A 21,175-nucleotide genomic window follows, 5' to 3' on the forward strand; every position below is an offset into this window, starting at 1 on the left:
AGGGGCCTTATAAAAGTGTAAATTTGTTCACTTTTATTTGTAAGTTCAATTTATCCGCTTCCCACAGTGCTCTTTAAGGGTGCAAAATGGCATTTATAATTGCATTTTGATGTGCCCATTTTAAATCAGGGAGCTTCTACTAACAAGGTGATGATTTAAGGTAGGTATATTTGATTAGGGATCAATCAATCATAATTATTTCTACAGCACATTATAAAAAAATATCATGTTACCCACTGTAACCTTATTTCTCTGAGGGAAAGACAATTCAAGTTGCACCCTCTAGTAAGTGTTCTTGAAGCTCTTCTTAAACATCCCTTTGGCAGCGGGAATTGGTCTATTTATATTTAGGCTGCATGTGAAAGCTAGCTGAATAGTTGCCTTGCTGCCCTATCAGCTAATGATTATGCAGGCAGTGTTTGCAGGGGCGCTGCACAAGATCCAAGGCCCTATGCATAGGCAGTTCTAATGGTCACCCCTCCCCTTGAAAATATATATTCCAGACTTTTCAAGGGCCCTCTCTTCCTTTGGGGCCCTGGTAATTAGTAGTGGTTTTACCCACTGATCTATATATATATGTACTGTATTATAGATCAGTGTTTTTACCTCCAGTCCAGCACCCCTGAGTGTTTGTGCATGAAGATAGCCAGATACTATGGCCTTAGCACCCATCACACGCTTCTCATTAAAAGTGCCCCACTTATAGCTGAATTAAACTCGCTTCAAACTGAAGAACTTCACATAGTTTTTGATCTTAACTGAACCAACACTGAACTGAACAAGCTTGTTAAGTTGGGGTCTGAAAGACACTTCAGGTTCAGTAATTTATCAATATGACCGCAGAGACTGACACCATCGGATGAGGACAAAACTGAACTAAAACTGTAATAAACTGGATGATGGTACTATTGTCTACTGTAGAATTTCTTTATAGCTGAATTGCATTGCAACATTACTGCTTTTGAAGAACTGCTTATAGCTAAACTGAATTTGTTTCAAATGAATAAACTTCACACTGTTATTGATCTGAACTGAACCGAACCAACACTGACTTGCATGAGTTGAATGAGTGCATTGTCTCTTTTACAGCTGCTTTCCAGCATAATTGGAATTGTCTCTATAGTTGAGTTTCCAAAATTGATTCTGATAGTTTCCTGTTTTTTTTTCTTCTTTTTTTCTGTGAAGCTGCTTAGGCCAAACTTGGTTATTGTAAATAAATAAATGTTCCCTCAATATAACATAATAACATATGATGAAGCTTTGAAGTGGTGCTTGAGCAATCAAGAATATACCAATATAGACTACAATTTTTTTCCTTCTATTCCCCCTTTCCTTACGTCCTTCCCTCAACTCCTAAATGTGATGATACATGGGGGCAACCTTTTGTGTACAGCTTTAGGCAATGTTACTGTCAATAGGCAAACAGGAGAGACACAGGACCCACAACCGATCTATAGTATCCAGATAAAAATGTGTTACCCTTTCTTAATGGAAAAGTGCCCAAGAAACATTGCTGTAAAAAATTTTTTCAGAACCATAGTTTTTGTATGAAATTGCAGTTTATACTAATTCATAGGACTATATTCAATTATAAGTGTTTACGCTATTGATTTTAAATTTACTTTTTGAGTTTACTATATTAGATTTAATAAAGGGAAAAACTTAACTTATGTAAATAAATAAACAGGTACATGATTATACTACTGGAAAATGGAATCATAGGTTTGGAAGGACATGAGAGTAAGTGAATAATAAAAGAATTTAGTTTTTTGTGTGTTTGTGTGTGTGTGTGTGTGTGTGCCTTTTAGGCCAGAGCCCATGCCACAAACGGATTTTGACAACTTTTTCTGTTTTAATATTTTGAATGAGTAAAATAGAATTTATTTACAGTTTATATATTTTTAAATAGTTCTTGCTCTCTGTCACCGTTTCACGTGATTGGATGTTTGCCGGAATCGTCACACTTTTGTGCACACGTCCCCAACCATGGATTATAAAGCGAAGAAGAACATCACAGGATCGAAACCTGATCGAAACCAACATGAGTTAACAGAGAACATATGGAGCCTTACAAAACTGCTGCACCAAATCGAAATCTATTTTAATTTCTCAACTCAAAAGCAACTCTAAACACTCTAAGCATTTGTGGGTTTCTGTTTTTGTGAGACTACTTTACTGGATTGATTGTTTTGTATGTTTCGCTTGTGTTACCATAGCAACTAAATTACTCGGCTTCTTTTGCGTTCACTGCTTACTTCTCGTTTAAGTGAGGTAACGTTAACGTGAATAATCCGCTTGTACTATATTGATGCCCAAAATACCAACGTCAGATTTCTTTGTCTATAATACATAAAATTTAATTTTGTTTTGCAGGAATGATGGCCAGCGGATCCAAATATAGGGAGGACAGAGTCAATCACTACAGAACAGAGACACGACAATTAATACAAAGTGTGTGTGTGTGTGTGTGTGTGTGGTAATGCATGTCAGCACTAATGCATGTCTTCTTTTAGCTTATCTTTTCTGTGGCTCCACCTGTGGGTTTGTTTTGTTTCATTGCAGTGATGATGCAGGAGTCTCGTCTAACAGACTTTCAGCAGAGGCAGATCAATAATCAGCTGAAAAGTGAGTTTAGGTGACAGATTTTATAATATACAAATGTCATGACAGCTGACTTCATATTTAATGCCTAGTACAATATTTTCCTTATCGAGCAGATGGCGGCGCTCTTCCACTAACATTTAATCTCAAGCCGCTCGAGCCCAGTGTTCAGTCAGAGCCAAGAGTCAATAAAGTGGCCGCGCTGATTGGTCACCAGAAGAGACGCAGTGCAGAGAAATGCAGTGCTGGAGATAATTATAAACGAGAACAGTTCAAGCCTAGAGCTATACGTAAGTGCAATAAAAAAAAAAAAACAAAAAAAACAACAACAACAATTATTTCCATAAAAAAAAAAAAAAATGTGAATATAGATAAATGGAAAATGTTATTACCTTATCAAAGGTAAACATTTATAAATTATAGTAACTGGGGGGAAAAAAAACTTTGAAAGATCTCCATTGATCAAAACCTGCATTTCTTTTAAGACAATACAATAATTTACAACACATTTAGTGTCAAAGTGGGGTGTTTTCTCTCTCTCTCTCTTAAGTTAGATGGGGGCCTGTTCTTAAAAATGTAGTTGATTTTGTTTTTGTTTGCAACAGGCTTAAATAATTATGAATATATTTACTTAAATCAGCATGTAACACATTTCATTAGTTTAAAAACAACAACGTCTTTTATTCTTAGGTGTGTGAGAGGTTGTCCATTTTTGTACTATTGCTTTTGCTGTCTGTGGTTAGCTTTGCCACAGCATCTAGATATGAGATCATTAACATACAAACATAGCAATGTAACAAAATACTTCCCAAAGATAAATTTAGTAATAATGACATAACTATTTAAGTACATTTGTATAAATATGTCCTACTTTACCCATATTCACCAACAACATAAGAACTAAATAGAAAACAACAGTCCCTTTGTATTACAGTATATTAAAATGTATCCATGGTCATCATCAGTGTGAGCTATCAAGTGTGCCTTGTCCTTTTCACTTGTGTTTTATGCAAGTGTTTTTAAATGTAACAGGACATACTTTTCTATTCATCTCTGATGATTTGTCTATATTTTTAGGAGATCAAGAGAAAGAGAAGAGACAGCTACAAAATCTTTTTTCTACTGGTCAAAAGGATGTTGGGCCAACTCACTCCCAAAGAGATTCCACAGAGAGAAAAGAGAAACAGATAGATCGATTCCAAGAGGGTGAGACAGTATATAGTAGATGTAGTTCTTTCGAATGCATCTCATCTAAGGGACCTAAATGTATATATTTTACTTATAGTGATTGAATATTTAAATAATTTTGTAAGTAATGTTCTTATGTTCTCCTTTCCTTTTTGTGGTGGCCACAAATTGATGTGCTTTCAGTTTATTATAATTTAGAGGGGTTTGGAGAGAGTTGTGTTTATGAAGACATTTTAAAGGGAGCTCAGTATAAGCATATCATGGTAACATGGAAACTATAATGATGTAATTTCTTACCAACAGTCCTGGATGAGATTGAGGAGAGGAAGCAGTTTTTAGAGGACATGACGGCATTGGGAAAAGGTCACCAATACCAACAACTCATCAACACAGAGATTTCCCAGGTGAAGATACAAACACATACGCTAACCAGTAGAAGTCAATACTATCATGCAACATCAACCTTCATCAGTTTTTACATGCACCTGCTTTTTCAGTTTAAAAACCTGAGAAATTTGCAAGTTATTCATTAATGTTTTATGGTACCACACTTAAATGTCCACATTTTTTATTTTATCTTTATATTTTTGTGTGGTCATAAGATGTTTCTAATCCCGGGAACACACTGCCTGATTTTCAAAGCCTTAGGATTGCTGATTTTCTCACACAACATTTGGAATACCATTTTGTTGCTGTTGTGTAAACAATGGATCAGTTAGCGTTTTTGATAATTCTTACTACACGATTGTCATTCACATGAATGATCATTGATTTGCCTCAGATTTCAAGAATTTGTCCACGATTTCCACATAACTGTCAGTGAGTAAAAACCGGGGTTAAAAATATGCAGTCTGTACCTGGCTTTAGTCTTGAATCAAAACTGCTTTGTTCTAAACTGCTGCTAACTGTGTGATATTTTTTATTTTTTACAGAAAATCCGTGAACTTGAAAAGATTGACAAGAAACGCAGTGAAGAACTAACCACATTCAAGCTAGATGGAAAAAAGGAACAAAACAAAGCGAGGGATAGAGAAGGTGAAAATATGAGTTGTTAGACATCAATGAGTATTAAAATTACTTTCAAAAAAGGTCAAAACTTCAGAGGGTTTTCTTTTATTAAGTAGGTTTATTTTTAATGTGTCCTCCATCCTAAAAGCACAGACTGTTTTAGAGAAAACAGAAAGCCCTTGGAGTTGATCATGCACACATAAACCCTGACAGAACAAGCACAATACTGAAATCTGATAAATACAATTAAACACCCAAATACTTGGAGAAGACACAAACTAAAATATCAACAAAACAGTCAAAGACACTTAACAGCCAATGCTAAGACGTATGCATAAATTAAACAGATAAAAGGCACTCCTTCAGAAATACACTCCTGCTTGGTTTTACAGAGATTAAGGCCCAACACACAACATGTGACATTCTACAGTGAAAATAGACCATTTTTAAATTAAAACGTAATATTGCATAATCTTCTTCCAGGGTGTCTGAAGTGTGACTGATATCTATTACTGCTTAACATGAAAAACCTTACAGTTAACATTTTGCGTTTGCATTGAGTTATAGTTTATATATATATATATATATATATATATATATATTTTTTTTTTTTTTTGTATATCTGTCATCAGTTCTTCAGACTGAACAACTGTCTACAAGCAGTTTACAAGTCTGATGGTTTCTTACACTTAGGTTAACCTCAATTTGACACTAAGATTTTGCTAGTATGAAGTAATTCTATGAAATAATACACTGTCAGTAAAAAACATTTCTCATCATAGGGTTATAATGATATAATTTAACAATATTTTAGAAGTTTAATTTTTATATGAATAATGCTACTAAATAATAATAAATTGCCTGCCAAAATTGGAATGTTGCATAAGGTTGTTGAAACAATGCCACAACGAATGCACACAGTAATCAAAGCCAGGTGGTGTATAAAACCAATATTAATCATATTAAAATTTCTTTTTATATTAAAATGTTGTCCAGGGTAGGGTTGCACCAGCTGTTCATGTGTTCTTGATTAAACTGGAACATAAAGTCCACACTCTCTTTGTACTTTGGTTCTTAAAGCAGATGCTAGTAAATTTTAAACTATCCAAAAAAGTAATACATTGTTTACCTTAAATTAATCAACATCAGAGCAGAAGTGAGTTTTTTACTTTATTACTATAGGACAGTGCAGAAGTGACAGGAAGTTAAGTGGGGGACAATGAAGGGGGCGGGATCTGAAAAGGTCCTCGAGCTGGGATTTGAACTCGGGATGCCAGTAACACAATAGCGCTAAATGTTGGCGTGCTGCCCACAAGGCTGTCTGCGTCAACTTCAGTTTATCGTCTTAAGACTGATTCCAACTTCTTTTGCCTCGTGTACCTAATGCTTAAATTATGTTTCTAAGACTAGTCTGTAAATAACATTGTACGTAACACTGTAAATGACAAAATAAGAAGCAATAAATAAATATGGAGGCAATACTGTTTTTTTGGCACAGAGCAATGCACACAGTTGCGCTGTTTAGATCTGGTTAAGTGCTGGAGGGCTGCAAGTCAGTTATTCACATAACATTATCTTTTTTTAAATAAGAAAACAAATGTAAATGTCAACACAAACATGTCTAAAGCATTGTATTTTGTCAGATAAAACATGAGCTTATTGATGCAACATAAAAATCTGCTACGTAGTCGAATGCTTCCATCATTATTCAGTGTATATTCTATCTGTATGTTCAGTTATGTTTGAACCAAGTTTAATGGTGCAATTTTCGAATATATAATACTGCGTAAACTGTAACTCAATGTCCATTTTAAACAAGGCTGCTACTTCTGCTAATACTTCTTTTTTTATTTTTTTATTATTAAGAACAGCTGGTGTAACCAAACCCAGGCAGACAAAACACCAAATCCCTGTTACTCAAGAAAATCACAAAGCATTCATGAGATATAAATGCTTTACATTTATTCTCTTACCAATATTATATACTGTGATAAGTGTTATTAATTTCTGATTTGTGGCCTGAAAAGATTCACTAAAAGTGCTTTTTGTTCACTTTTCAGTGTGAACAGAAACAATTCCGCCATGCCATTTATAAAAAAAAAAAAAAAAAAAAAAAAAAAAACTCAAGAGAACAAGATTAAATTAAGTTTGGCAAAAATGATTGAATAAATGTCATACCATCTAATGGGCTTCCTGTTGAGCACTTCCTATGACTAATAATGAGTTTAAAAGAAAGGTTTGTGTTAAAATTTGCTCAAAACACAGTTTTCTTTCACTTAAAAATGTAGAGATTAAAGTGAGAATATATATTAGTCCTTTCGAAATGTTTTTTTCTATCTATCTATATCTATATATATATATATATACTTATATATATATATATATATATATATATATATATATATATATATATATATATATATATATATATATATATATATTTATATTTTTTTCATATCTGACTCAGACAGTGTTACTTTTTTTACTTTTATATCAGTTCAGCTGCTACTACAGGTACCTCAAAGGCAAATTTAACTCAAATGGCTCTGTTGAATAGCAATATATTCAAAAGCGTCAATTAGACTGAAAACATTTAGTAAATCTTTTTAGTATCTTTTTTGTTTCTTTTTCCTTCAGTAAGTTTACGCTTCAGCTGTTCTCTTTTCTGGGACTGTTGTCCTTTACTCCTTCATTCTTGGTGCTCAGTCTCTTCAAAACCTTCATGGGCTTAAACTTCCCTGCTTTCTTCTTCTGCTCACCATGGCCATGAAACTCTGAAAAGAAATTCAAGAATCAAAACATGAATGAGGTGTAAAGTGTGAGAGTCAGTAAAAAGAGAAATAACACTGACCTTTTTTCTTTAGCATAGCAGCTACTAGTTTGTCTTCCTCCTCCTCCCTAAAGAAGAAATTGATGAATTTAAAAAAAAGAAAGAATCTATACTTGATACTAATGACACGATTACTTCCCATTTCGTATTAAATTTACAGAAACCCATTTTAGCAGACACACTCAAGCTCTGAATCAGAGTGCATTTACAATGAGTGATTACCTCTGTCTGTCCAGATCCATGCTGTTAACAATCTGGTTCCTCTGCTCAATTATCGTGACAAGTTCTGCCATCAATTGCTTTTCCCTGTCTTTGTCTTCAGCTGTCCATTCTTTCTCTATCAGAGATGTAAGCAATTGGGAGAGGTATAAAAGGAGAGATGGCATAAAATTGGCTGTCATTTAAAAGAAAGGAAGAGGATTTAGTCAAAAGAAAAGGCTTTTGTGTTGTTTCATACCTGGCTTGTTAAGTAGACATCTAAGCTCATATTCCACATCAGCCTGCCTCTCCTCCAGGTTCTGCTGCTTGGCTCTAAAATCCAGATGATAATCAGACAGATTTATTCCTGTTTCATATTTAACTTTAATGCAACTGACCCCCATTGTTCTGTGCAGAGATCCTGAAAATATCAGGTTGACATACTGTATATTATTATATTGACTGCTCGATGAACAGAAACTGGCAAGAGGCTGACTGTTAAATTATGGGCAGCAAATCTGGCACCAGTGTGGCTGCACAAAAATTATACATGTACATAACTATTTGAAACATGACTGTTGTGGAATCTTATGTACACAAAAATGAGGATTGAATTAACTTATAATGGTTTTCCTGAATCTGCAACCAGCAGAGTGTTGGTTGTTTCAGTTGAATTGAATACATTCAGAGTTCAAAGTTTTTTTTTCTAGTCTCATGCCATTTTTATTTTCTAGAGTGGTCAGAGCTGCCGACTTCTGTGTGAATGCCGAAACTTAAAGTGCATACTGCTGCTTTGGTACTGGATGCTTCTTAATGCTACTTGGATCTATTAATAATGGTGCCAAAAATTTAAACGTTCACTTGACGCTCATGCATTCTGTCTAAGGTGACAACTTATGAACTATATTTTAAAACAAGCCTAAACGGAAACTTCATTAAACAGATATCAGATATACTGATAGATACACTCTATACAGATATATATAGATATATATATAGATACACTCAATAGATTACAAAATAAATAAATAGCAGAAGAGCCTAACCTGTAAGCTATTAAAAACCATGCAAACTCAATAATATCTCATCTAGGGTGTGCAAATAAGGTAAAGAGAGTCTCAAGCTTCTCTCTAGGACCAGCTGTGAGCATTTGTAGTATCATTAAATTGACGTTCCAACATTCTTTAATGATATGTATTATTCAACTATAAATGAAAGGTTTTTTTGGGGGGGGGGGGGGGGGGGGCAATGTAGTTGTTACAGACGTTACAGCATTTCAAATGTAATAGCGCACTTACGTGTAGACCAGTTCAGCCTCTCTCCGTACCAGTAAGTGCTTTTCATGAATCAGAGTGAACCAGTCAACAAGTAGATGTTCCTCCTCATCATCTAAAATGACAAAACACTGAGTCACTCAATCCAGTATTTCAAACGCAGCCATGCCCAAGATCGCACACATTGTTTTATTCTAACCAGAAATGGGACAGTCTGTTATAACATCGTCTATTTTATGAATCTTAGCCCAAATTTAGAGTTTTTAGTTTGTGGCTCAGTCTCAGATTAATCAACCTCTACAAACTACACAATCTTCTTCTCTCTTCAGGGGAGTCAAAAGTAAGAAAACTTTAGTTTACCTGGCTGAGTGAAATTACTGTTCACAAGATGACAGATGGTAATAATACACCAAGAAACAATTTCACTGAAAACAAAGGAAAACCGTTTTTTTTTTCCACCATTTAATATATAAATGGCCAAAATAATAATAATTTGAATCATTATTAAAAAAATAATAATATTTTATTATTATTTACATGATTAAAAACAAATCAATAAAGAAAAATTAAGATTAATTTAATAATTGAATGTTATAGAACAAAAGTAAAATTTAAATATTTATGTACAAGTGAGCTATAACCCTGGTTATAAAAAAATAAAACAAAACTAACACTAGCTTCTCTAATCTTTTTGTATTCTATTTATTTTATTTTTCATTTATTATACAATTAACAAAAGCAAAAAAAAGCCTCTAACAGAAGCTTTATTCTTTTCCTAATCTGATCATTTTATTTTATTTATTTGTATTATTATTTTTTGATTATATATTTAAAAAAACCTTGCTATGTGTACTGCATTAAGCTAAACTGATACTTGTTACAGAATTGCATATCATTGGTCTTTTGTTGATATTGATTGCTTCCATTGTCGTCATTTGTAAGTCGCTTTGGATAAAAGTAAATGTAAGTGAGCCAAACTCGCTGTGTTTGCAGACAATACATTTGTGTGAAACAGCATTTACTGTAAATTGAGCCACTCGAGGAAACTGGATCATGAGCTACTTGTGGAAACATCTGATCCCTGACTAATTAATATCTTATCAGCAGAGACAATCTTGGCAGTTCTTCTGTAGCATGTAGTTCTCTTACCATTTGAACATTCTCGTAAGCTCTTTTCCAGATCCACCCCTCTATGCTCTAATTCATCCAACCGTTTCTCCAGATCACTCATTTCTACATGGATGTCTTCAACTGGGATATACTGGTCTGACTGTACCTACCAAATACAATGTCAGGACATGGAATTATAAGCATGCTCTCACTAATATATTGGTGGTAAAAGACAAATGTCTGATGATGAAGCTGAATGGCTACAACCAAACAAATTTATGACCTTGTATATAGATTAAATAACATTTTCAAATCCTATTACTACTTTTCATGTGAGACATTACATTAAGACAACAAATGTGCCATAGTTACAGTTCCTTTCTAAAAGCAATCAAAACAACAATATTCATGATTTAAAAAAAGAAAAAAGAAAAATCAAAGCAGCAAGAGGATGTTTCTGTGCCTCACTTTTCGCTTAATGAGAGGAAATCCATATCCAGGAGCAGGAGGTCGTGCAGGACGGGACCCTTTTGGGGGTCTGGATACAGAAGAGCCGGCAGAGGTGGTTGTCTTCCGATTAAATGGATTCTCTTTACAAGTGCGCTGAAGATGACAGTGATGAAAGAGCATTAATCAAAGATACTGAATAAAGATTAATAAAAGAAAGCTCCCGGACTCGGGATGATTTCCTGGAACAAAGATGTGGAAACTTTAAATGAAATCTCTCACAAACACTCTTGATATTACTGCTACCCTTACTTAATGAACTGCAGTTTCAGAGGTTTTTGCAGAAATAAAGGTCCAATCTTTGTAAAAAAAAAAAAAAAAAAAAAACCAAACAAACAAAAAAAAAATTATATATATATATATATATATATATATATATATATATATATATATATATATATATATATATATATATATATATATATTTTTTTTTTTCTTTTTTTATTATTATTATTTATAAGAATGTTTTATAGTAGAGTAACCTCTTTTATGTGTACATACACATTTTGATTCTCCATGTCATGGCCTCTTTAAATATTTTGCTACTAAAAGCACTTTAAGAAGGTAATTATACAAAGTTAATTACACTTCCTTTCTTTGGCATAGTCTAATAACTGCATAAAACATGCCCAGTATCCGTTATTAGTCCTACAACACCACTTATGAATTAGCCTTTGAATTATTAATAGGAGTTTGGATAAGAGCCACATTTTTAGGAGAAATAATGTTTTGGTGTGGTAACTGGTATCAGTGGAAGAATTTACCATTTTAATTATAATATAAGTTATTTTAATTAAAATAATTTTTGACTAATTTTGATCAAGTAGATATACTGTACATTGTTGGTGAACAGAACAGACAACACAAAACAACAAAAATGTCTTGACTGATTCAACCTTTTGAACAGCAGTGTGATCTTGACAGTGAGTCTAACCTTGCCTGGAGTGCTGGGTGTCTGTGAAGAGGGGAACATTGGTGGTCTCACACTGCGGTTGGTTTGGGGAGTAGCTGGTGCTGAGCTGGTATTGGTAGGTGGTGGTGGAGGAGGCAGGTTTGGAGAAGAGTGAGGTTGAAGCTTTTTTTGGGGGGACAGTGCAGGAGCGTTGATTGATGGTTCAGACACACTCTTGGTGAACAAATGGTCCTGTTCATTAGCAGCAGGTTGCTGGGGGACTGCGCTGTGGTCTGAGGAAGAGGAGGACAGGCTCTCTGTGCTCAGAGCTAAAGATGAAGCAGGAGAGGAAGTCTGAGATGAAGGAAAAGCTAAAGAACAGCAGGAAAGAGACAACCCAGAAAAAAATGTATAACAAAAATATGTGAGACATGTGAGTAGTTGCACAAATACAACGTAGTGTAACACAACACAATGGAGCCCCAAACATTCGAGAGGACTAAATTATTATTAATATATTACAATATTATAACTCTAAATGAATAAGAAATATGTTTCCACCAGTGTGGCTGCATAATTTAATATTTTTACCATTCAATAATTTAATATAGAAATACTCCCAGTTCCTGTTAATTAAAACACATCTGAATGTGCACATATAGCAGAAATATAGGAAGTACTGTAGTCAATAATATTAGTGGGGGGGCACCTTTGAATATTATGTTGGACAATTCAAATTCAGTCTTCACCAGCTCTTCAGTTGTGTAAAGCAATCAATGTATTAGACAATGTAAGCAACTAACCTGATAGAGAAGAATTTGGGGCTTTGGGTGCTGGTCGCTTCTTCCTTCGGACACTTACAGGACTTTCAGAAGGGGCAGGACTTTGTCTTTTTGTGTCCTCAGCTGTGATTTCAGCAGCCTGGGTAATCCTATACCAAGGGTGACTAGCCACCACAGGACCAGGGGGATCTTCAGGAGCCGTTTCTGGCTCCTCTTCCTCATCATCAAAGGGATTTGGAGGAGAGGATGGTCTTGATTCCTCCTCCTTGCGAGAAGGAGATGAACCAGTGCAGGGAGGTATGGTTATACCTGTGGGTGGGCGAGGTGCTGGTTTCTTCTTGGTTTCTGATTGGACAAGAGCCAGCCAGGGTGGGTCTTTTGGTTTAGGAGTGCCATTGGCCTTGTTAGAGCTGAGAAAGGAATACATTACAACCACTGAGAGGAATTCACAAAGAGATCAAAGACTGATCAAAAGTTAAGATATATCTTGAGGGTTTTTTGGAAGAAAATCAGTTATACTTTATTTTAAGGTGTCTTTGTTACATTTATAATTATACATTTAAGCACCGAGTAATATCAATTATCTACATGTACTTATTTTATGGTTAGGGTTCAGATTAGTAGAGAACACGGCAGCAATTATCTTACCGAGCAGGTGAGTGCAATCTTTCTCTTGGAACAGGAACTTGAGAAATTTGAGCTTCAGAATTTCCTACAGCCACAATTATCAGATGATTAAAAAATTTAGCAAAAACATTTATGTTTAGTATGTAATAGTATGGCCTGTGTAGTGTTATGAATGCAGACGAGATCAGCATCAGTGCTCACCATTGACAATAGGGCTTTCAGAGGGTCTGGGTGGGCGTGGTCTGGGGACAGGGCGAGAAGCAGGGGTGGGCTCAATTACTCGTCTAGGTGCTGGAACTGGTCGACCCTCTGGTGCTGTACTCTTCACTGGCGTTGTTGGCTCATCACCATTGGCCCCACCAGCGGCTGGCTTGTGGTCTTCTTGTTGTGTGTCCTGATCTTCCTCTTCAGATTCATCAAAGGGATTTGCTGGACTAGAAGGACAAGGCGCTCTGTGCTCTGCCTCGACTTCTGATCTGCTATCTGGCTGCTTATTTGTTACTTTTTCTTTTTCAGGTATTTCCTCTTCATCTCTCTCCACGGTGATCTCAGCATTGTTGTGTGATGCTTTAGATTCTAAACTCCTATTGTTTGGGTCTTCTGGGCTTGTTGAGGTTAGTTTGGCTAGTTTATTGCTCATATCTGAATGACAATTCTGATTGGCATCTGAGGCAGTTCTGGCGAAGTGGTGTGTGCAAACTAATGATCCAGGATCCTCTGTGAACTTGTAAGATCCAGGCAATAAAGTTCTACTGCATTCCCTACATCTGAGATAAAATCAGAAATTCTCACAAAAACATTGAAAACAGCAGAGGGAATAATAAGTAATGTTATTTTTACGCTTTTAATAATAGAACAATACAGATACAGATGTTACACTAGGCAGTTGACCAGTCACCTGAAGCAGTTCCGATGATAAAGTTTGCCATCAACAAGGATCCTCTGAACCAAGTGAACATGCGTTCCACAGATTGAACAGGTGCTGCTCAGAATACTGCGTTTTGGTTGGTTATCTGCACCAGACTACGTAGCACCAAAAACCAGGTTGAGAATGGAAGGTAATAAAAAAAACATGGAAAGGTAGAGGAAAAAATGGTAAGAACTACTGATTTTTATTTGGGACCATATTTCATATTTTTTGTACTTTGCTAATACTTTGGACTGTGTAAATATGTATACAAGACCAACTACATACTTAACATTATGGCATAAGAATATTTGCACAAATTTCTTCAACAAGCAATTAAAAAAAATTACTTTGAAAACACAGTATGATAATACAGATGCTTATGTCAAAAGTAATGCAATGGGAAACTAATTTTACTGATGTCATTTACTGAACCACCAATTTGAGTAACTAGAAACATAGTCCGAGAGAGGAATGCAAAGCAAACAATAAAGAAAAGGAGGGGAATTATTTGAATGGGAGGTATAAGGAGGACAGGGGAACATTTCTGGAGAAGTGACATTCTCTGAACTCCGAGAGATCACAATATCTACCAAAAACCAAATATGTGATTTGGCTCTGATGGCTGATTTCATAAATTAATTAGAAAATATGGCAACAGCAGAGTATTTTGCTCTGTTTACATGGAACTAGGCCAAAATGAGATCTCACTGCTCTCCATCTTGTGTTGTAGTAATAAATTCCACTCCACTCATGGGTGCAACAGCAAATCCATAAATGTGGTTTAATCTGTACATTTTTCTGTGCACATATAGACTGTTGTTAGGTCTACAACCTGCCAGATAACCAGAACAAGAAAACATCTGTTTTAAAAAAAAAAAACAATGCTAATTTCTTTACCTCAGTCTGAGTGTCACAGCCCTCTGGAGAAGCAAATGGCCTTTTTATGGCTGGTTTGATGTGACCTGGACCACCAGGGCTCTTTATGTTTGTGGAGACAGCTAAATAGAGGATAAAAAAAAAAATTGTAGCACGTGTCCAGGATTTTCTACATTAAACGAATGTAATTCAAAGAATATACAATACAATTCAAGTTTTATTGACATCATAGAGGACATACTGTCAGTTACACCAGAACAATAGCTAAGCTAAAAGCAATTCAAACTTGATAAAAAAAAAAATTAATAGGTTCATAACCCTAAATATAAAAAAAACAAAACAAATCTGGACAAGTAATTTGCTAGAACAGCAAAACTGGTTTATTTACTTGCACCACCCAATGGTTAATACAGTGTAAATCAATCCAAACCACGCCATGCTAAACAATGAAAGTCCATGAATCCTAAAATTGCAACCCAGTGTGAGGCATAGTGCAAACCAAATCAATCAGGTTTGAAAATTTTATGTCAAAAAGAACCTAGTTGTTTATGTATTTACTGGATCTCTTCTTTTCTAATTTTTCCAATGTACATTATGCACTGCAATGTGAGAATGCTTAAATTAATCAAGTGTTAAAATACCTCAGCCAATCACTTGTACTTTCAGTCACACTTGCAATGTTCTGTGACATCACATGCATTTCCTGCATACAGAAATATACTGCAGAGAAATATACTGCAGAGAAAAACACTGCAGCACTGAAGTCATTTCCCATCTGCGACTAAGAGTTGTACAAAATGGACATGAATATAATCTCAATGGATTGGCTCATGAGTAATTTGTATGTGACTGATACTTCTCACAGAATGTGCTGGAAGTTTTTGATTTACTAAGCATTGAGGAAGATTATAAAAAGGACCTTAATGCATTGCTGTTGTCTCTCTGTGTTTGTAAATAAAATGTTAGTTTAAGTCAGCATATTATTTGCAGTGCTCAATACTCACTGTGAGATTTGTTGGTGAAGTAGTTGTAATACTGAGATACATATGTGATGATGCTCAATCGGTCAGGCACACTCATGGACACCATGTCTTCTGGATCCAGCAGGGCTGGAATACCCAACTCACTTTCAGCAACCTCAAACGCCTTTAAAAATGAAATAAAAATAAAAATATATTGTATTTCATCATGATGCTGCCCATATGTTTTTAAAATAGCAGATGACAGTGATCAATATCTATTTTATCAATTATAACAACCACCATGATTATTAATAATACACTAGCTACAAGACCTACTTTGAGAGCCACAGCCCTGCAGAGTTTTGCTTCAACCCTAATCAAACACACCTGAACAAGCTAATCAAGGGCTTAACGGTTTTAGGCAAGGTAAGTTTATTTATATAGCACATTTAATATACAATGGTAATTCAAAGTGATTTACATAAAAGTAAAATAATCATATAAAAAAATAATCAAAACAATAAAACAAAGAATTTAAAAACTTTAAAATTTATTTAAAATTTATTTAAAACAGTTAAAAATAGAAAATTATTATACATAAAAATACATAGAACTACATGCATAACCTACAGAACCTACAGAAGCTAACCTACAGAAGCTACAGGCAGGTGAGTTTTAATTTTTGAGCTATAGTCAATGTCAACTTACATTTAAGATGGTTTTATGAACGTCTAGACATCTGTACAAAACCAGTTCTCATATATATATATATATATATAGTGATCGATTACTTCAACCACTAGTCGATACTGTCAGAAACAATCGACTACTCGAGCATGCATTAACCATAATGCATAAACAGTTTGCAATTTTACAATTTTGTGTGTACAGTAGCTGTTACATTATATGACTTTATCTATATTGCATGTAAAATTAAAATATGTAATGTAGTAATTAGGGGTGTGCCGGAAGCCGAATACCTTATTCGTAATGGCACCTATAATGGCTTCAAAAACGAACAACGCACAAGGAATAATTCTGCCTGGATATTCGGCTGAGGCTGGCACAGTCTGGCATATGCTAGATAACAGTTAAACCAGCGGATCAGCATAATATTACACACAAACCTCTAAACTCACGCAACAGAACGTGAAGTGGATGAATGTAAACTTTATGAATAAAAAGAGCGCAAATCAAACACTGCATTGATGTTGCCTCTCTGTGCATCTGTCAGAAATCAGAGCTTGGCAAAAGTAATATAACCTATAATAATACATCATACATGTTCAGCTATTTGTATATATTTAAAAGGCAATGCTTTAAACCTTATAGGCTATGATATGATACGAATGAATGAATAAGCACAGCGCGCTCACCAATCAAACAGCAGTGCTGCGCTTCTCAGTCTCTCAAAAACCAAACCAGTTCTCTCTCAAGAGTAGGCTAATAATAAATTTAGATACAGATACATTTTCTACTTGGTTTACATGTTTGCATCTTTATCTTTTGCTGGTTTGTGTGGCACACACACATTTGTTTAGTGAAGTTCAAAAGACTCGCTTGAAGAGTTCTGTCTAATGAAAATATGCGCATTTAAATAATTCAGTCATGTTCAAATGATCACTAAATGTTTGTCATGACATCTCTGATTGCACGAGAAATTAATAATTATTTTAGTTTAACACTGCATACTTGTTCAGTGATAACTATGAAAAAAAAGATAGTCATTACATCATATCAAGTAACTGTACAATGTTCTACCTGGTTTTATCTTAATGCAGATACGAATAATTTTGTGATTGCTACAGATACAAATACAGAATACAAATACTGGCTGTTACATAAAAATTTTAATATGTAATGTCATAATTATTAATTTACATATATAGTTGTTGCAATAGGCTTTGAATTAATAAGCATTTATTGATAAGAACTATTCATTTTCTTTTCATTTACAGTAGCATGCCATGAACCACGAGTAGTCGAGCAACTAGAGTATTTTTTAAACAAGAAATCGACTAGCAGAAATCCATAGTCGTGCAACCCATAATATATACACACACACACACACACACACACACACACACACACATATATATATATATATATATATATATATATATATATAAAATCTAAGTTAAGTCAGAATACACATTTCCACTGCTGTTTATGCAGTCACAAACAGACAAAAAAAATTGTGATTCATGATTTAAGCACAACCAACAAAAAGCGACTGACACAAACACATAGGAATTTTGCTGCAAACACTTCCTCTTTCAAGAGAAGTACTGAAAAAGAAGACAATTTAAGAACTAACAGCAGTTAACTGTTGATTCTAATAGTACATATTAACAATCTAAATTATAATCATTCCCTCCATATATTTAATTGTTTTTGGTCAATGGTTTGTGTCATACTCACCAGACGGTTGTTCTCAAAGACATTTTCTTTTGAGAGGGAGTCAAAATCTCTAGAGGACAAAGAAACTGTTTAGCATTTTCAAAAGTGCTGAGTCATGCATCAAATCATTTTATTATACATATACATATATATATATATATATATATATATATATATATATATATATATATATATATATATATATATATATATATATATAAATATATTCCAATTCACTCCATTAGGGATACTCCACCACAAAATTAAAATTTTGTCATCAATCCCTTACCCCCATGTCATTCCGAAGCTTAATTTGTCTTCAAAACACAATTTAAGATATTTTGCATAAAAACCGTGAGGGTTGTGACTGTCCCAAAAACTAACAAGTAAATTACACTGTCAAGGTCCAGAAACAATGAGAAGCATCGTCAGAATACTCCATCTGCCATCAGTGGTTCCAACCGTAATGTTATGAAGCGACAATACTTTTTTTATATGAATAAAACAAAAATAATGAAAAATGCAATGTTTTTTTTAATCTTTTCTTTCAAGTGTAAATACAAGTAGAAAATGTGTACTTGTTGCGCGGCTGACACAGAAGAGCATAAACTGCTTGCGTTCAGCTATTATTCTGCACATTGGCGCTATGGTGATGTTGAGAGACAAAGAGGAGACAATTTATATTGTTATTTTTGTTTTATTTGCGTACAAAAAAAATGTCTTGCCCCTTCATAGCATTACATTTGAACCACTGGCAGAAGGAACAAATTTGACAATGCATTTGATACTTTTCTGGACCTTGACAGTGTAATTTACTTTGCAGTCTATGGGACAGTCACAAGCCTCCTGGTTTTCATCCAAAAGATCTTAAATTGTGTTCCGAAGATGAACGAAGCTTTTACGGGTTTGGAACGACATGGGGGTAAGTGATTAATGACAAAATTATCATTTTCGGGTTCAGTAACCCTTTACATAACACAAACCATTTTGTTTTGTGTGTGTGTGCCTTTTGTGAATCTCATTTTATATGCAATTTGGAAAATGTCAGTGAATCAGAGATCAGATAATTAACAAAATCACACAAAGGCAGCGCTGCCATTGATGCTTAAATCGTTTTAATAATGGTATTATTTCCATCAAAATAAGGTACTTATCAGTTTCGTGTCAGTTCGGTGTGTGTTCTTTTCTAATGTGCTGTCTATTTATAAATCACTAGTTCACTGCATAAACCCAAACGATTTATCTAAAAAAAAGCAAGCTTAAAGAATGAGGTATGGTTTTTTGGCAACCTGCTCTGATGTATCAGAAAAGTGTATGTTTGTTAATTTACAAAACACCTTTTTTATCACCTAATCCAACATTTTAAGGTTTAGCAACCAGCAGAGAAGCAAAATGGCGCTGAATGGTCTATTCACATCAAGAGTGAAACAAATTATGTGGTTGGCTTAAGGAAGCTCAAATTCACGCCTATACAATAGAGTGCAAAGTTTGGTGTGTTTTGTTTGAAGAATGCTCAAGTTGGTTTTTTGAGTGAGATAAGAAAAGAACAACTGTTACAGAAATCACCTGTTTGGCATCTATATTTAAGTAACACATACAGTGTATGTTACTGTAGGTGTAATCTGATCCCAATTCACATATATATTTTTTCTTATCTTAAAATGAACAGTTTGAATTAATGTATAAACTAGTACAACAAAACTTCAATTAAGATTCATGTCCTCAGCATACTGACTAATTTTCTTGAACTCAACAGAGTGACAGAGTGTGACTGTCTCCAGCATGACTCCACATGCCCAACACAACATAGAAAAGGTGATCTAACAATCAGATAATGACAGATAGTCTGAGGAGTCTAGAACAAGTCATTAAATCTTAAATTATACGAAACTTTTGGTTTACGTTTTAAAATGAAGCTACATTTATTACAATTACTATATCTTTATTTTCTCATTGTGGACATATTTAAATTCACATACACACTGAAATAAAGCAGAGGTGGTCTGGGTATTGTTGAAATTCTTCATTATGTTCATAATATCTTTCCATCGCACGATCGATAAATAAATTGGACTGGCATGAAGGTTTGTAAATGATGACTGAGCGTCCATTTGGGTTTAACTATTCCCGATGTGAATCAAACTGCGTGTCACTTCCTGTTTACCTAAAGTCACTTCTAACAATAGAACAACACAACCTTCATTCCCATTAATTACGTAAGGAAACAGTGTTTCCATAAGTTAAAGCTGTCCTGAATTAAGATCGTTGAGATTATGACATTTTATATGGTATGTAAGGTATGTTATCTTCAGAGAAGTGGGAAATACAAAACAAATTAAAGACGAAGAGTAAAAAAAAAATGCTCACATGAGATCAGGTCTGTGTCTGTGGATGATGGCACAGAATGCCAGTCCATCTCTGAAGGATGAAGACATGTTTTTAATGTCCACATTACTGTAACTTTCACATTGGTTCCTGCACCAGTCCTGCAAAGCTTTTAGAGAGCCCATGATCGATATTCCAAAATCTCCACACACACCTAAAGCCTGCTCCTGAAATACACATGAAGACCCAAGAGTTCACGAGAGGCTCTCTTGAACATGTCTCTGTCCGGTACAGTTAGATCGATCCTGCTGTCTGAATTCTAGAAGATCTCATTCGATCAAAGTAAACAGACTGTACGTGTCTAACCGTAACGTTACTCCGAAGAAAAAGAAAAAATCAGCACACACCAATGGAGTCAAACTCCAAATTCAGTTAAAGGCTTGAATGCCCGTCTTTTAAAATGAGACACCAATGATACTCTGATTTGCGACATTCGGGTTTAAAAAAGATACATAGTCAAACGCAGGACAATGGCCTGACAGTTAAATATTATTTTAGGCGTAACGTGTACTGACGAATTTGGTGTACAGAAGCGTCTAGACCCAATAATTTCCTTGTCAAAATAAAAGTCATGGCAAATGGCAAAAGCAAAAGCCTAAGAGAGCCTTGCTTAAAATGTTTTTCA

The 21,175-nt window shown here is 34.6% G+C and overlaps 2 protein-coding genes across 5 annotated transcripts; one reads left to right on the forward strand and one right to left on the reverse strand.

Moving 5' to 3' along the window:
• The first annotated feature begins 1,981 nt into the window (after positions 1-1,981).
• c6h22orf23 (chromosome 6 C22orf23 homolog) lies at positions 1,982-6,919 on the forward strand. Of its 3 annotated transcripts, XM_026262673.1 has the most exons (8): positions 1,982-2,145; positions 2,268-2,271; positions 2,374-2,451; positions 2,563-2,625; positions 2,694-2,891; positions 3,679-3,807; positions 4,093-4,193; positions 4,722-6,919. In XM_026262673.1, exons 3-8 carry the CDS (start codon positions 2,376-2,378, stop codon positions 4,842-4,844), a joined length of 690 nt encoding a protein of 229 aa, XP_026118458.1. In that variant the 5' UTR covers positions 1,982-2,145; positions 2,268-2,271; positions 2,374-2,375; the 3' UTR covers positions 4,845-6,919. The 3 variants fall into 3 exon arrangements, with proteins under 3 accessions (XP_026118458.1, XP_026118452.1, XP_026118463.1); XM_026262667.1 differs by lacking the exon at positions 2,268-2,271; XM_026262678.1 differs by having other exon boundaries at positions 1,983-2,271; positions 2,718-2,891.
• A 278-nt stretch (positions 6,920-7,197) lies between these two features.
• micall1a (MICAL-like 1a) lies at positions 7,198-21,089 on the reverse strand. Of its 2 annotated transcripts, none has more exons than XM_026262687.1 (16): positions 20,533-21,089; positions 18,187-18,235; positions 15,808-15,949; positions 14,825-14,925; positions 13,916-14,040; positions 13,219-13,784; positions 13,039-13,102; positions 12,412-12,800; positions 11,651-11,937; positions 10,678-10,812; positions 10,249-10,375; positions 9,124-9,214; positions 8,085-8,158; positions 7,850-7,964; positions 7,649-7,695; positions 7,198-7,571 (listed from the first exon to the last, which is right to left on the reverse strand). In XM_026262687.1, exons 1-16 carry the CDS (start codon positions 20,673-20,675, stop codon positions 7,447-7,449), a joined length of 2,580 nt encoding a protein of 859 aa, XP_026118472.1. In that variant the 5' UTR covers positions 20,676-21,089; the 3' UTR covers positions 7,198-7,446. The 2 variants fall into 2 exon arrangements, with proteins under 2 accessions (XP_026118472.1, XP_026118470.1); XM_026262685.1 differs by having other exon boundaries at positions 11,651-11,979.
• Positions 21,090-21,175: the final 86 nt, after the last annotated feature.

Source organism: Carassius auratus, chromosome 6 (assembly GCF_003368295.1).
Source record: "Carassius auratus strain Wakin chromosome 6, ASM336829v1, whole genome shotgun sequence".
NCBI classification, from domain to species: domain Eukaryota; kingdom Metazoa; phylum Chordata; class Actinopteri; order Cypriniformes; family Cyprinidae; genus Carassius; species Carassius auratus.

Excerpts from the sequence above, each read along its gene's own strand:
- c6h22orf23 (XM_026262673.1), top strand. The coding sequence starts at position 2,376 with ATGATGGCCAGCGGATCCAAATATAGGGAGGACAGAGTCAATCACTAC. Across the intron at positions 2,626-2,693 it reads GATCAATAATCAGCTGAAAA|TACAATATTTTCCTTATCGA; the intron begins GTGAGTTTAGGT and ends TTTAATGCCTAG. Across the intron at positions 2,892-3,678 it reads GTTCAAGCCTAGAGCTATAC|GAGATCAAGAGAAAGAGAAG; the intron begins GTAAGTGCAATA and ends CTATATTTTTAG.
- micall1a (XM_026262685.1), bottom strand. The coding sequence starts at position 20,675 with ATGGGCTCTCTAAAAGCTTTGCAGGACTGGTGCAGGAACCAATGTGAA. Across the intron at positions 13,103-13,218 it reads TGAAAGCCCTATTGTCAATG|GAAATTCTGAAGCTCAAATT; the intron begins GTGAGCACTGAT and ends TTGTGGCTGTAG. Across the intron at positions 12,801-13,038 it reads AGATTGCACTCACCTGCTCG|CTCTAACAAGGCCAATGGCA; the intron begins GTAAGATAATTG and ends TTCCTTTCTCAG.